Source organism: Nothobranchius furzeri, chromosome 10 (assembly GCF_043380555.1).
Source record: "Nothobranchius furzeri strain GRZ-AD chromosome 10, NfurGRZ-RIMD1, whole genome shotgun sequence".
Lineage (NCBI taxonomy): Eukaryota > Metazoa > Chordata > Actinopteri > Cyprinodontiformes > Nothobranchiidae > Nothobranchius > Nothobranchius furzeri.
Window position 1 is genome coordinate 38,673,863 of NC_091750.1, and position 15,252 is coordinate 38,689,114.

At 47.5% G+C, this 15,252-nt stretch overlaps 2 protein-coding genes across 3 annotated transcripts in view; both read right to left on the reverse strand.

Moving 5' to 3' along the window:
- ralgds (ral guanine nucleotide dissociation stimulator) overlaps positions 1-15,252 on the reverse strand; it is a 41,289-nt gene extending 26,037 nt beyond the window's left edge. Inside the window, exon 1 of one of the 2 annotated variants that reach the window (XM_070555622.1) lies at positions 15,084-15,252. In XM_070555622.1, coding sequence (XP_070411723.1) covers positions 15,084-15,104 — 21 coding nt within the window. In that variant the 5' untranslated portion in view covers positions 15,105-15,252. Of the gene's footprint in view, positions 1-4,772; positions 5,085-15,083 lie in introns of those variants that run through there. The other variant, XM_015960261.3, reaches the window with a different exon arrangement.
- LOC139072141 (uncharacterized) lies at positions 6,426-8,472 on the reverse strand. The gene is made up of 3 exons (XM_070555412.1): positions 8,262-8,472; positions 8,026-8,120; positions 6,426-7,550 (listed from the first exon to the last, which is right to left on the reverse strand). The coding sequence occupies exons 1-3, from the start codon at positions 8,470-8,472 to the stop codon at positions 6,564-6,566; spliced, it is 1,293 nt and encodes a 430-aa protein (XP_070411513.1). The 3' UTR covers positions 6,426-6,563.

Here is a 15,252-nt window from a genome sequence, read left to right on the forward strand (position 1 = left end):
ACAGAACCATCGAAGCACACAAACTTAGCTATTGCAATATAAATATTAGCTCTGATTCATGTTTTTTATGTGACACGTTTCATTCAGGACTAAATGTTTATTCTAACACGTGAATAAAACAAAACAATTAGCACTTTTCAGCCGCGGTACTGTAACCTTCAGGGCAGAACATGTGCAGGTTTTAGAGGGAAGTACTAATCCTGGTAAAGAAGTCTAGAAACTTACAAATATCCACAACAACTCAATACTCTCAGCATGAAGGGTCGGGAGAGCCTCCTAACTCCACATGTGAAGACAAAACAACAAAAGGCTGAGGCTTGTGTCAGAACTTTAAGTTACACACACACACACACACACACACGCGCGCGCGCAAACACACACACACACACACGCGCGCGCGCACACATACACACACACACACGCGCGCGCACACACGAACACACACACACATGCACACACATACACGCGCACACACACGAAAACACACTCACACACACACACCCACGCACACATGCACGCACACACACACACACACACACACACACACACACGCATACAAACACACAACTGTATTGTATTTATCCTAGTGAATCTATAGTTAAATGGGTAAACTAGTAGTAGCACATCCAATGTCAGAGTAAAAAGTTATTATCCGGAGAGGGAGAATGTTTAAGTGGTTAGCAGCAGCGTGCTAGCCGATGGTCCTCTCCATGAGGCCACCACAGCTCAGCAGAACATCATTGTAGCTTCTTCTGAGGAGAAAAACACTTAGAGAAAAAATAAACAGAAACAACAGTGTTTGATAAAAAGCAGCGCTGATGCATGTGTTCTCCTTCCTACAACCTTCTTCCAGCCGTCTCCGTCCAGACGACGTCTCCGGGGTGTTCCTGCCTCCCTACACCGCCCCCACACCCACCTGCTCCCTCCTGTAAACGCCCTGCAGCTTTTGTTTGGTGCCAACTTCTGAAACCACAGGATGTCATCTGCTTATATACTTCCTCTGCTTTTAGAGCTTTTGCCAAATCCCTTAGCTCTTTGATCAAGCCTTTTTTCTTTTAAAGGTGTCCTAGAACGTTTTTTTATTTTGTTGGGGCTCACAATGACCCAGGAGCCCCGATAAACGGCCAAATACAACCCGATTAATAAAGACAAGACAAAACTTTATTATCAAGAGGGAAACTATTTTATCACGAGCATGCTCAGTGCAATAGGGTTAAATATAATTAGCTCTACAATGGAAAGACTGGTTAGCATAGATATACGACATCCCATCAGAATAACATCCCTTTAAGATGTACTTTGGGAAGCAAATATTTATACTGTCTTGTTGCAAAACCGTAGAACTATACAGACACCCCCCCCCCCCCCCCCCACTAATTAGCCTTTACTTGCTACTTTTGGTCGTTTTGACGAGTCGGCTAGCTCAACATGTGGAAATGCCCTAAATGATCCCATTGAGTAGGGCCAGCCCGGAGGATTAGAGTTAGCATAGATCATTCAGATGCTCTGGGAACATTATCAACAGGTCAGCAGACATCCACCCCTTTCCTCCAGTCAGCCGACAGTCTGATCTGTCTGCAGCTGAAATGATCCGACTGCTGTTTGACTTTTTATCGCCACTGGACGTCAACAACGGCTAATCCAATCCCTACACACTCTTGTTTCTGACCACTTGAAAAGAAGAAAAAACAGGTCGGCAGGTTTTTGATAAAACGACGCAGCAACATCACTAAGAACTTGGTATAAATTAGTGATGAAGCACATATTTTAAATCTTTGATTAAACTAACTCACAAGTTACCACCAGATAATTAATATGAACTCAACAGGAACAGGCTCAGATGTTTTTCCCAAGGAAAACAATGTATTGAACAAAAATCCCAGGAGGTTTTCAGAGTTGGGTCCAAACGGCTTCATGTAGAGCCTCAGCAGGGTGGGACCGGGCTAAAGGTGACATTTGTGTCATAATAACTGGTTTAAAGACATTTAAATCCTAAAGAAATCATAGTAAACAAGCACGGCTGCAATGGATCAGCTAAACTAAAGCTCTACTGTTTGTCAGCTACATTCACAACGAGGTTCAATTCAATCTGAATCTGAGAAAAAGCAGCACAACCAAAAGTAGAAGATTTTACCTTCAGTTCACAGTCCAGGTTCAGTTAAGAGCTGCACACCTGGTTGGTGTTCTTTCATGGTTCTGCTCTAGCTGATGCTAATGCTGTTCCCGTCTATTCTCTGGCTTCCTGCAACGGTGGAACGGGATTCACCGTAATAACACTAAGTTGACTTGAAGGTGCAACTTCTCTGATTTTCTCCGATGGCACAAACTATAAAAATTATATTTTCTTCTTCTTTCTTCAACTGTTGCAGAGTTACGGTAATTCAAAGTTAAATGGTTCGATGTTTGGAAATATTACTGAAGATTGTCAATGTTGTGCAGAAGCTTGATTATCTACACTGACTCGTATAAAGTAGCTGCTTCTCTTATTATTGCCTCCCTATATTATTATCATTTCATTGGGCTTATGTCTTTATTCTAATTTTTTTCTTGCACCGCAGTCATTTCCTAATGTTGTGATTCTCGCACAAATGGCCATAAAACCTTCTGATTCCGATCTGGCTGGAAGAAAATCGTGCATCAAACTAAAATCGCTTTTTTGCGTGCTTAAATCGTTCAGCCCTCCCATGGGTGGGCCTAAGCCGAGGTGGGCGGGGCCACAAATACTAATTTTCCCAGCTTTTTTCTGACCTGACCGTTTTCTTGTCTGTTTCCTTTCTGCGGTTGAAGAAGAAGACGGGACGGAGAACATTTTCCCGTTCAGCGTGCGTGTGAAACTCAGAACGACGGATGGTACTTCAGAAAGAACAAGTATATGGCCTGTATTTGATATAGCGCCTTCTAGAGTCCTGGGACCCCCCAAGGCGCTTTACAACACAATCAGTCATTCACCCTTTCACACCCACATTCACACGCTGATGGGGATGAGCTACGATGTAGCCACAGCTGCCCTGGGGCGCACTGACAGAGGCGAGGCTGCCGAGCACTGGCGCCACCGGTCCCTCCGACCACCACCAGCAGGCAACGTGGGTTAAGTGTCTTGCCCAAGGACACAACGACAGCGACAGACTGAGCGGGGCTCGAACCTGCAACCTTCCGATTACGGGCCGAGCACTTAACTCCTGTGCCACCGTCGCCCCAGAAGTATTACATGGTTTCTATGGGAACCAGACCTGTAAAGCTGCATTCACTGACTAAGGGAAAAAGTCTGTTTATTTAGAAATCACCAGCTCACAAAAAGGTTCTGACGGTCCAAAAAAGCAACGGGTCAGATTTAAGACTGATTTAATTTACTTTCATTAAATCTTCAGCTAAACCTGAGCATGAGCGCCACCACTGGTGACGGTGGGAAGGTTAACCCTAACAAGGACCGGCGTGGGCAGGTTAGCAGATAAGCTCTCCATCTCCATCGTCTGGCCCATTTCAGGGTAAAAGACCTACATATTTTCATCTCACCAAAACAAAACGTTTTTTTTTGTTCTTGATTTTATGGAAGAATGTTTTGAGTATAAAACACATTAATATCAAACATTCCTAGGTTATGATCTTTATGCAAACAAATCAGAGTTTTACTGAGTTCACATCAACAGAAATGAGCCGAATGAAAATGGACTCGTTCCCTCACCTAAGCCCAAAGAACACTCGAAGCTTCACACCACTTCATGCTTTTAAGGACAACGTCAGTGAAAAAAGTGCACGCTTAGTCGGTCTCCTGTAGCTGTCAACACACCACAACCAATCACCTTCTGACGCTTTTAACAGAAACGTGTTCAGCAAGTCGGGCAAAGTGGGCAGTTAGATCCAGAGAGGAAGAAAGAGGCGGGCAGGGACAGGTGCAACGGGGAAGAAAGTGGTTGAAAAATCAAGTAGAGCGAACGTCTGCAGCTAGTTCGAAAAGTTCTCCCTTCATAAACGTGCAAACGCCATCGGAAGGGTCTGGAACAGCTGGTTAACCCGAAGCAACTTTCGTTCACAACCCTCTTCTGGTTTAATGATAAACCTATTTTACCACCTTAACAACAAAACGTCTGACCCTAACCCACAAGGCCATCAGTACGAGTGCTGCTCCCGTTCACCCTCGAGAGCACTAAACCGCTCACAAGTTCAGCCGAAGCAAAATATTCCAAATTCATCAGAATTCAAGAAAATATTTATGACTCAGAACAAAACAGCTGTCCATGAAGCAGGTAGTTCCGGATAAATATGTTTTTCCCAACCACCACCAAAAGGCAACATGGGATTTAGTCTCTTGCCCAAGGACACAACAACTGCAACAGACTGAGCGGGAATCAGCCCCACAACCCTCTGGTTACGAGACGGACCCTCGACGCCTCTGCCACCACCGTCCCTAAAACACGCTCGTGGACAAAAACATGTTTGACTCAAAAGCTGCAGGTTCCCGCCTCGAACCCAGCGGAACATTAATCCAACGTTTCTAAAACCCAAACAGACCTCGGCGATGCCCCGAAGACTTCAGACCAAAGAGGAAACCAATTCAGAACTCAGTGGAATTAAAAGACATGATCCAACATGCCAGCGTTTCACAGCCTCTGCAGGCTGTCACACACACACACACACACACACACACACACACACACGCACGCACGCACGCACGCACGCACGCACACACACACACACACACACACACACACACACACACACACACACACACACACACACACACACACGCACCCCTCTGTGGCGTCGGAGCTCACCAGGTCGTCCAGGATGCTGACAGGGAAATCAAACATGCACATCTTGACAGGCTGAGCGAGCGCTCTGTGCAGACTGAACAGAGGCTTGGCTTCCATGCTGAACACTTCCAGCTCCACGGCGTGGAAACGACACACACACGGTGAGAAAAACAAAGTAAAAAAAAAGGCATAAAAAAGGGAGAGGAGGAGGAAGGGACTCCCCTCTCCGCTCCCTCTGCTTCTCACCAGAGAGGGAGGAGAGGAACACCTCCACCACCCCACCCTCTCGCTCTCTCTCTCTCTCTCACTTGCCCACCCTCTTCCTTTTCCTCTCGTCTGTCCCTCCCCTCCGCCTCCTCCGCCACGTTAACTGTAAGCAGGTGCTGCCGTCTTTCTTTCTTCTGGAGAAATCCCCCAACAGCTCACACACTCAGCTGTCCCTCCACCTCCATCGCGGCGTTCCCTCGTCTCCGTGGCGCTCACGCTGAGCTGGTCAGACCCGCATGACGTCTGCAGGCGTGTGTCCAGCAGGAAGAGCTGCAGAACATATGAGATGCAGGAACGCCAAGAGGTTCTCCGAGTTCATGTCTGAATCTTTCTGCTGCATAAATTTAATCAGGAGAGAGGGACCGGTTCTCTTCGGGTCCGGTCCGGTCGTGGCAGCCTGCCCGTGTGAGCCCATTAAAGATGGAGCAGGCTGAGTGATGTATGCATCTGCCTCCACTTTCATTATTGTCCTGGGGAAATTCTCACCCAGCGATCACTGGGTTGTAGTTTTCAGACAGGAGCCGATGGTGACGGGTTCCCGGGGCTTCTTCCTTTTACCGTTGACACAAACTGTTTAAAGAAAAGGCCTCTAAGCAAACCCTTATGGGGTCAAAGGTCTGTTCAGAGGTTTGACTCGCACTACAGACCAGAAACAAGCACTGGGAGGAATTAAATCATCTCCATGAATCAATTCGCTGGCTCTCTTACCCGTTTGACCTCAGAACAGGTGCGGGTGGGCTGAAGGAAAACACAATTAATGGTTTAGGCTCCACTTACAAAACCGCAGAGGTTCGTCATTGAAGTGTTGCTGAAGGCCAAAGGTCTGCAGAAACCTAAATACAGATACAAACCAACCCTAATCCTACCCACGGGGAACGGTAGCCAATCCTCCAGCTGCTCTGCTGCTTTCCTGCCATGAAATCACTGAAGATCCAAAAACAGCAGCATGAAAGTTCTGGAGACGAAAACCTCTTAAGAACAGAAATCTCAGCAGCTGGGATGAAGTTAGGAACCCAGACAGACAGTAGATCACGCTGGGCGGCTGTTTGATCCATCAGAGCTAGACTCCCAGATGTTTGGGGTTCGTTCCTTCATCACGTCTGCAGCCAGAACCCGACGGCCCGAGATGCCGGTCAGACTCAGCTGATGTGGGTCACACAGCGTTTACCCAGAGAGAAAAACAGCCTCTGTGGTTGTCTGAGGGTCTGGTGTGCTCTCCTGCTGCTCACTCGTGGTGTTGCTCACACGTATCTGGATGTCGGTTTAATTATTGAAGCCAGTTCAAGCGGAAGCTCTGGAGGAATTTAAACAGGCCGATTTCAGATGTCTGGCGTGGAGGTTTAACGGTTAAGGCAGCGGCTGAAGCTGCTCCACAGAGACAAGGAAGAGGAGCAGCAGCTGAAGAAAAAGAACAAGCCGCTCTCAATCACCACTGGGAACCGTTTTCAGATGCAGAGGCCGTCCCGTGGCTGAATACTGTAGGAGACTGGTTGTCATGGAAACAAGGAGGTAAAGCCAGCTCCTCATAGCGAGGGCTACATAAGATCACCCCCCTCCTCCTTCTACAGATACACTAGAGCAGGAAGCCAGATTTAAAGCTGCAGGTCTGCTTCCTGTAGGCTCAGACACAAACAGGACAGCTGGAGGAGGAGGTGCAAATGGAGAAGGTGGTGCAGGAGGAGGAGGTGGTGCAGCTGGAGGAGGAGGCGCAAATGGAGAAGGTGGTGCAGGAGGAGGAGGTGGTGCAGCTGGAGGAGATGGTGCAGGTGGAAGAGGTTGTGCAGGAGGAGGTGGTGCAGCTGGAGGAGATGTGCAGGTGGAGGAGGTGGTGCAGGAGGAGGAGGTGGTGCTGATGGAGGTGCAGCTGGAGGAGGTGGTGCAGGAGGAGGAGGTGGTGCTGATGGAGGTGCAGCTGGAGGAGGTGGTGCAGGGAGAGGAGGTGGTGCTGATGGAGGAGGTGGTGCAGGTGGAAGAGGTTGTGCAGGAGGAGAAGTTGGTGCAGCTGGAGGAGATGGTGCAAGTGGAGGAAGTGGTGCAGGTGAAGGGGGTGGTGCAGCTGGAGGAGGTGGTGCAGCTGAGGGAGATGGTGCAGGGAGAGGAGGTGGTGCTGATGGAGGTGCAGCTGGAGGAGGTGGTGCTGATGGAGGTGCAGCTGAGGGAGGTGGTGCTGATGGAGGTGCAGCTGAGGGAGGTGGTGCTGATGGAGGTGCAGCTGAGGGAGGTGGTGCAGGGAGAAGAGGTGGTGCTGATGGAGGAGATGGTGCAAGTGGAAGAGGTTGTGCAGGAGGAGAAGGTGGTGCAGCTGGAGGAGATGGTGCAAGTGGAGGAGGTGGTGCTGATGGAGAAGGTGGTGCAGCTGGAGGAGATGGTGCAAGTGGAGGAGATGGTGCAGCTGAGGGAGGTGGTGCAGGGAGAGGAGGTGGTGCTGATGGAGGTGCAGCTGGAGGAGGTGGTGCAGGGAGAGGAGGTGGTGCTGATGGGAGGAGACGGTGCAAGTGGAGGAGACGGTGCAAGTGGAGGAGGTGACCTCCTCTAAGCTGACTAATCAAAGCAGCGTGTAACATTTGACTGACTGTTCAGAGGGCCGAGCCACAAAGCGCGCTACGGTTCTATACGAGCAGAAGAATGAGCGAAAGATGAAACCTGGTGGCTAACACGGTGTATTTTATCTAGATGACATCATCTTGTTTTCTCCGACAACGCAGCTGATCGTGTTTGCGTTTAAAACCTAGCTTGTCTGCAGAGCCGCTACAGCGGCTTTAACTCAAGCAGCTGGCTTCAGCATAAGCATTTTGTAACTCAGTATGTGGAAACAGAAAAATAAACTAGCAGCTCAACCAGTTAGTAAGACGCATGTAATCCTTTAAAAACGTGCACAGAAAATTATTTAGGGAAAAACTACAGTGAATTTTAGGATAATGGGATGTTTGAATAACAGGTTAAATTCTGGTCCTGGAGGGCCGGTACCAGCACGATTTAGTTTTAACCCTGCTTCAACACACCTGACTTCAACCGGCAGGTGATTAACAGGCAGAGAAATCACTAAAAGAACGGCACTCAACAGGCGGCCCGCGGGCCGGGCCCTTCTTTGTGGCCCCAATCCTACACACGAGTTCTAGAGCTGCTTACAGGTGTTTTATTGTAAATTACTACATGATAAAGTTTCATGTGAAAGCAAATAAAAAAAAACTGAAGAATAAAACTCTGGAGGACGATGAATCAGACTCTTTCCATCAGATTTACTTTGTTGAACTCGAGCCCCAAGAAGCAGAGACTGTATCTGAAACCTCCTCAAAAGCTGAAACCCAGTTATAAATGTTTGAAAAACACAAACATCATAAAAGCAGCGACAGGAAACAGGATTTATATGGAAGCTGGAGAAGAATATGGAGCAGAGGGAAGCGGCACGTGGAGAATCCCAAACCAACGCTGACCTCTGACACACGTCCACCATGTTTACTGGATGATTGAAGCAGCACGAGATGTTCTCTTTAAAAATCAAAGCTCTGATCAGCTTTTTTCCTGTTTTCAGCACATTCCCACAATCACCTCCTTCAGTATCATTTTGAAACGTTCGTGTGAATCCAGGAAGTGGATTACAGCGCAGAAATAAAGCCTCGGTTTGAAAAAGATCATTTTTAAACCTAATTAAAAACGATCCCAAACACAAAACCCCAACCAGGACAAAGTGACGCATTTCTCATTAGTATTATTCATTATTCTTGTTTTTTTTTCCTCTGTTTTTGCTCCTGTAGTGAGCGTCATGGCTGCTGTGACACCAAGCTTTCCCCACCGAGGGGAAAGGTCCTTAAATCATTTTTCCAATTATTACAAAGGAACATGATTCAAAAAATCCTTTAGGGTGCACGCACCACGGCTAGATTCAGACAGAGAGGACCCAAACCTAACATCTGGAGGCAGAACTCAAGCTGAGTAACTCTCTCTGTCAAATTTATCAGGATTATATTTGAAATGATCAAAAGTTTACTCAGATATTTTACATCTAAACACATCTGATGTAAAACCCCTAAAGGTGAGTCGTGAGATCCATTTAAGGCACGAAGGATAAAAATGACTAAAACCAGTTAGTTAATACCCTAGAGCACCAGTCAGATATGGGAGCCTTCACATCTGGACCCGCCCTGATAGGGTTTATTGCGTTCACATCTGGGTCGCTGGTGTGTTTTACGTGCTCAGCCAACCATTTTTTTCAGACTCCTATCCCAGCGGTCCATTTCGGACTGAACTGACCCAACACACCCACTGCCGACTGATTGGCCAGCTGAAATTCACACCTACCACTAGGGGGAGCCTCCGATTGGTGGGTAGAATCAGCCAGCAAATCAATTCAGTTCAATTCAATTCAAAAACATACATAAAGCGCCAAATCAGGGCCAGAGTCGTCTCAAGGAACTTCACACAGTAAACATTGCAATACAGGTCGGTTCATTGAGTCAACCAGTAACAAGTTTCCCATATAAGGAACCCAGCAGGTTGCATCGAGTCACTGACTAGTGTCAGAGTCTTCACAGCAATCCTCATACTAAGCAAGCATGCAGCGACAGTGGAGAGGAAAACTCCCTTTTAACAGGAAGAAACCTCCAGAGGATCCTGGCTCAGTATAAGCAGCCATCCTCCACGACTCACAGCAGGGGCTTCCTACATGCATGAGTCATCATCACTCTGGATGCTGAGGCAAACATCTCCTCTGTCAGCAGAGACGCTGCTCCAGCCGTGGCGGCACCAAGAAGGAATGTTGTTACGAGCACACAGCAGTCTCAGTGAGAGAGAGAGAGAGCAGGAAGCAATATCAGCGTCAGACTCTCCAAAAAGCAACACCGCTCACGGCCGACACCACAGACTTATCTGCGCGTCTTTAGCCCTGCCCATATGCTCGGAGATTCCCACTTGCCCTAGAACGCTGTGTGAACAAACCCTGGACTGAACTGGACTGGGCCAGATGTGAAAACGCCACGTGGCTCCTCCCCTCTCAGTTGGCTCAAAGGTCCCCGAACGGGGCTATGAAAGCTATTTTCATATCCGCTCTGACTGTCACATAATTTAAGATTCGTCAGCTTGTAAATTTATGTAATTAAAACAACTGCAAATCAGACGTGTCACATGACATCTCCTCCAGCGTAGCTCCTGCTGACCACATGACCAGATTCAGACATCGACATATAAATATTGGACAATGGGTTTCCATAGACTCCAATAACACATTTTTGAAGAAAAATTGGAGGTGGCCACCTCCGCCATTTTGACCGTGTCACAGGTTCCGTCAAGCCCAGACAATTCCACAAAAAGGAAGAGAGGTGGAGCTGAGGGTGGGGCTGTAAGGCTGGGATCAACTGACGACACCCGGTCGAACTAGCTACAAGCTAACCTGAAGCTAACCCAAAGCTAACGTGGAGGTGGGAGCTAAGCTAACAGAGGTAGCAACCTAGCTACAACCGGAGTTAACTGTGCACAACACCAGAGCTTCTGAGTCAGAGATACGCCGGGCTGACCGCTGGGTAAAACCGGGTGGAACACAGAGGTCTCCGAGAGCTCCACAAGCCGGCAGCCGCACAGCAGACAAGTGCCGCTGTGATCTGAGATGCACAGAGCTGCCGCTGGGGAGAACCGGGTGGAAAGGTTTCCATCCCAGAGCTCCACAAGCCTGCAGCCCGTGCAGCAGACAGAAGCCGCGATCAGACAGAGATGCGCCGAGCTGCGAGGAGAAACGGATGGAAAACATCGGTCTCCCGAGAGCTCCACAAGCCGATAGTCGGAATCCAGCTCCACCAACATGTTATATTCCAACCCATTTTCTAACGTGCAGCATTATGTTAAATGCACTGGGTTTTACCCTATTACATTTAAATTTCATGGTTAAACAGTACATGTTAAAATCTAAGCTCGGCAGTGACCTAAAATACATAAACATAATTTTACTTACCGAAAAAAATGAAGTGGAGACTCCTTGGACGCTCTGTTAGTGCAATTAATGCCACAGCAAGTCATTTTGTCCAACAATTGCACAAATAATATCCAAATAAGAACGCACAAACGCTACAACTAATGGTCTAAGTTGAGAGACTCAAAATCCCGGAGCAGTTTCCAGGCCAGACCGAGGCTCTACTGAGGCCTTTCCACGGAGCTAGCTCTGTGGTCACGTGGGTCTGATGCTCATTAATTATACCGAATTTTAGGCTTTTAATACACTTAAACAGAAGAGTGAGAAATAAATTCACCCCCCACAGAGTTGTCATGAGTGTAAACTAGATCATTTAAACCAAAAACATGTTTTGGTACCAGGCTGTAAACATGTTTATTTCTGCTGTGAAATTAGTATTTTTAACATGGGAGTCAATGAGGATTTGCTCGCTTCGGACACCAGCCCCTAGTGGATGAGGGTGGAACTGCAATTGTTGTCACTTCCGCGTTGGCCTCAATCTTTCCCCCCCTATTGTGGGGGCTTGGGTTTAGAGTGCTTTTATCCACATTTAGTGCTCCTTGTGTTGTCCTGGAAGAAGGATTGGTAGCTCGCTAAACTCGGCCATTTTTCCTCTGCACGTCTTATTTGATTGACACCAATTTGGTGAGGAGAACATTTGTAGTCTGCTACATCTTCTCACACAAAACCTAAAATATATTTTGCTGCCTGTCAAAACTAAGCACTTCCTTGGCAGCAGAGTCAAAGATGTGTGTGATCCAAGGCACAAGTCACCCGGGATTAGAGTTGGGGATCCATGGCGCAGAAGTATATGGGCGTGACTTAGAGTACCTGTACCTGTAAAGGTGATAAAAGCTGTCGGCACACATGCAGTTCTTAAGCTTGCACGAGACCAAATCATCTAGTAACTGCAGACTCAAGTTCACTGCATATTTGCCAGAAATGCTGTACTGTACATTTTTGCTTTACAGATACGGAATTTTAATTCATAATCTACATTTTAAGTAGTTTTAAGTTTAGTAAGCTGCAAAAACAAGAAATGAAGTATTCAGATTATGTTAAGAGAAAATGGAACAAAAGAGCAATAAAAGGTTCCTGATCTTTGTTATTCATTAAATCAGAATCTGTTTCCTCACATCGAGCAAAATAAATGTAAAATATCGGAGATTCAAATGTGAACAAATGACACAGAAGTCCTAAAATCAGTACACTGTAAATCAGCAGCTAACCATGAGGACTTTTACGTTTGTCTCGGCTCTTTTTCCTGGTAATTTCATGAGTCGGATTCACAGGTGGCTGAAATCCCAGCATGCAGTGGGCTGAGTACATCTCAAAATATCACAGAGCCCCCCCCCCCCCCCCCCCCCCCCCACACACACACACACACAAACGCATCACACTCATGCTCACCAGAAGGCAAAAGTGCTTAAACCATCATGAAATGGATTTGTCAATATTCGCAACAGCTGGTCGATCAGATAAACTAGCAGCTCAATTAAAGAAGACTCTTCTCCGAGACGTGTCACCAGTCTGGTGAGTCTGAAGCTCGAAGGACTTGTCAGCTCTGGCGTCTGGTCCCTGAGTAAAGGATCATCATCATCATCATCATCATCATCCTCAGGTCATCCACACCCCTCCAGCTCCTCAGCTTAGGAGGTTATAAGATGAAGGACATTTTCTAAAGAGCTTCCAGTCTGCTGCTCAGACTATTTTAAGCCATCAAAAACAGAAAAATAAATACTATTTCATCCAATAAGTTCCCAAAGCGTTTCTGTTTTAGACTCTTAAAACCGAAACGTGTGATGAGGATGAGGAGCTAGGGAAATGCATATGCCAATGGGGAAATGTAGATCAAATAAAATTGGATTTGTCCTAAACAAATGATTGCTACAAAAACAGAACGTGTCATTTAATAGCAGAAATGGGCATTTATTTACTGTATAATGTTTTTTTTACTTATTAGCTAATTTAAAAAACAACAGAGAGAGGCACAAATTCACCCACAATAAACGCAATTTAGTCAAATTCAAGCTGCTGCTGAGGTGCAGGGCCCCATTATCGCCCCTGATGGATCCCATTATCACCCCTGATGGATCCCATTAACGCCCCTGATAGATCCCATTATCACCCCTGATAGATCCCATTAACGCCCCTGATGGATCCCATTAACGCCCCTGATGGATCCCATTAATGCCCCTGATGGATCCCATTAATGCCCCTGATATATCCCATTAACACCCCTGATAGATCCCATTATCGCCCCTGATGGATCTCATTAACGCCCCTGATAGATCCCATTAACACCCCTGATAGATCCCATTAACACCCCTGATAGATCCCATTAACGCCCCTGATACATCCCATTAACACCCCTGATAGATCCCATTATCGCCCCTGATGGATCCCATTATCACCCCTGATAGATCCCATTAACGCCCCTGATAGATCCCATTAACACCCCTGATAGATCCCATTAACGACCCTGATGGATCCCATTAACGCCCCTGATAGATACCATTAACGCCCCTGATAGATCCCATTAACGCCCATGATAGATCCCATTAACACCCCTGATAGATCCCATTAACGCCGCTGATGGATCCCATTATCGCCCCTGATGGATCCCATTAACGCCCCTGATGGATCCCATTATCGCCCCTGATGGATCCCATTAACTCCCCTGATGGATCCCATTAACGCCCCTGATAGACCCCATTATCGCCCCTGATGGATCCCATTAACGCCCCTGCTGGATCCCATTAACGCCCCTGATGGATCCCATTATCGCCCCTGATGGATCCCATTAACGCCCCTGATGGATCCCATTATCGCCCCGATGGATCCCATTAACACCCCTGATAGATTCCATTAACGCCCCTGATGGATCCCATTAACGACCCTGATAGATACCATTAACGACCCTGATGGATCCCATTATCGCCCCTGATAGATCCCATTAACGACCCTGATAGATACCATTAACGACCCTGATAGACACCATTAACGACCCTGATGGATCCCATTATCGCCCCTGATGGATCCCATTATCACCCCTGATAGATCCCATTAACGACCCTGATAGATACCATTAACGACCCTGATGGATCCCATTATCGCCCCTGATGGATCCGATTATCACCCCTGATAGATCCCATTAACGCCCCTGATGGATCCCATTATCGCCCCTGATGGATGCCATTATCGCCCCTGATGGATCCCATTATCACCCCTGATAGATCCCATTAACGCCCCTGATGGATCCCATTATCGCCCCTGATGGATGCCATTAACACCCCTGATGGATCCCATTAACGACCCTGATGGATCCCATTATCGCCTCTGATGGATCCCATTAACGCCCCTGATGGATCCCATTAACAACCCTGATGGATCCCATTAACGACCCTGATGGATCCCATTATCGCCCCGGATGGATCCCATTAATGCCCCTGATAGATCCCATTAACGCCCCTGATGGATCCCATTAACGCCCCTGATTGATCCCATTAATGATCCTGATGGATCACATTAACACCCCCAATGGATCCCATTAACACCCCTGATGGATCCCATTAACACCCCTGATGGATCCCAGTAACGCCCCTGATGGATCCCAGTCACGCCTGTGATGGATCCCAGTAACGCCTTTGATGAGCCCTAGTTACGCCCCGATGGATCCCAGTAACGCCTTTGATGAGCCCTAGTGACGCCCCTGATGGATCCCATTAACCCCCATGATGGGCCCCAATAGAGCCCTTGATGAGCCCTAGTTACGCCCCTGATGGATCCCATTAACGCCCCTGATGGATCCCAGTCACGCCTGTGATGGATCCCAGTAACGCCTTTGATGAGCCCTAGTTACGCCCCGATGGATCCCAGTAACGCCTTTGATGAGCCCTAGTTACGCCCCTGATGGATCCCATTAACGCCTCTGATGGGCCCTGATAACGCCCCTGATGGTCCCTAGGAATGTCCCTGATGGTCCCCAGCAACACCCACGATGGGCTCCAGTAACGCCCCTGATGGATCCCATTAATGCCCATGATGGGCTCCAGTAATGCCCCTGTGATTTATGTAAATGAGCCCAGGTGTGTACTTAAACATAAGCCCGATGGCTGCTTACTTACCTGTTTTTCAAGCATTATCATTCTCCCAGTATCATGACCTTCATGGAGTGAGTGTCCAAGCAGGTTCCCCGTTAGAAAGCCTCCGGTTCTGTCAGCATCGTTCAGCAGAACAAGGAGAAAAAAAACAAGAAAAAAAATGAAGGTTACTGATGCTCACGGTTAACTAGCG

Excerpts from the sequence above, each read along its gene's own strand:
- LOC139072141 (XM_070555412.1), bottom strand. The coding sequence starts at position 8,472 with ATGGTGGACGTGTGTCAGAGGTCAGCGTTGGTTTGGGATTCTCCACGT. Across the intron at positions 8,121-8,261 it reads TGGGGCTCGAGTTCAACAAA|GATTGGGGCCACAAAGAAGG; the intron begins GTAAATCTGATG and ends ACTCGTGTGTAG. Across the intron at positions 7,551-8,025 it reads TTAATCACCTGCCGGTTGAA|AGGAGGTCACCTCCTCCACT; the intron begins GTCAGGTGTGTT and ends TAGTCAGCTTAG.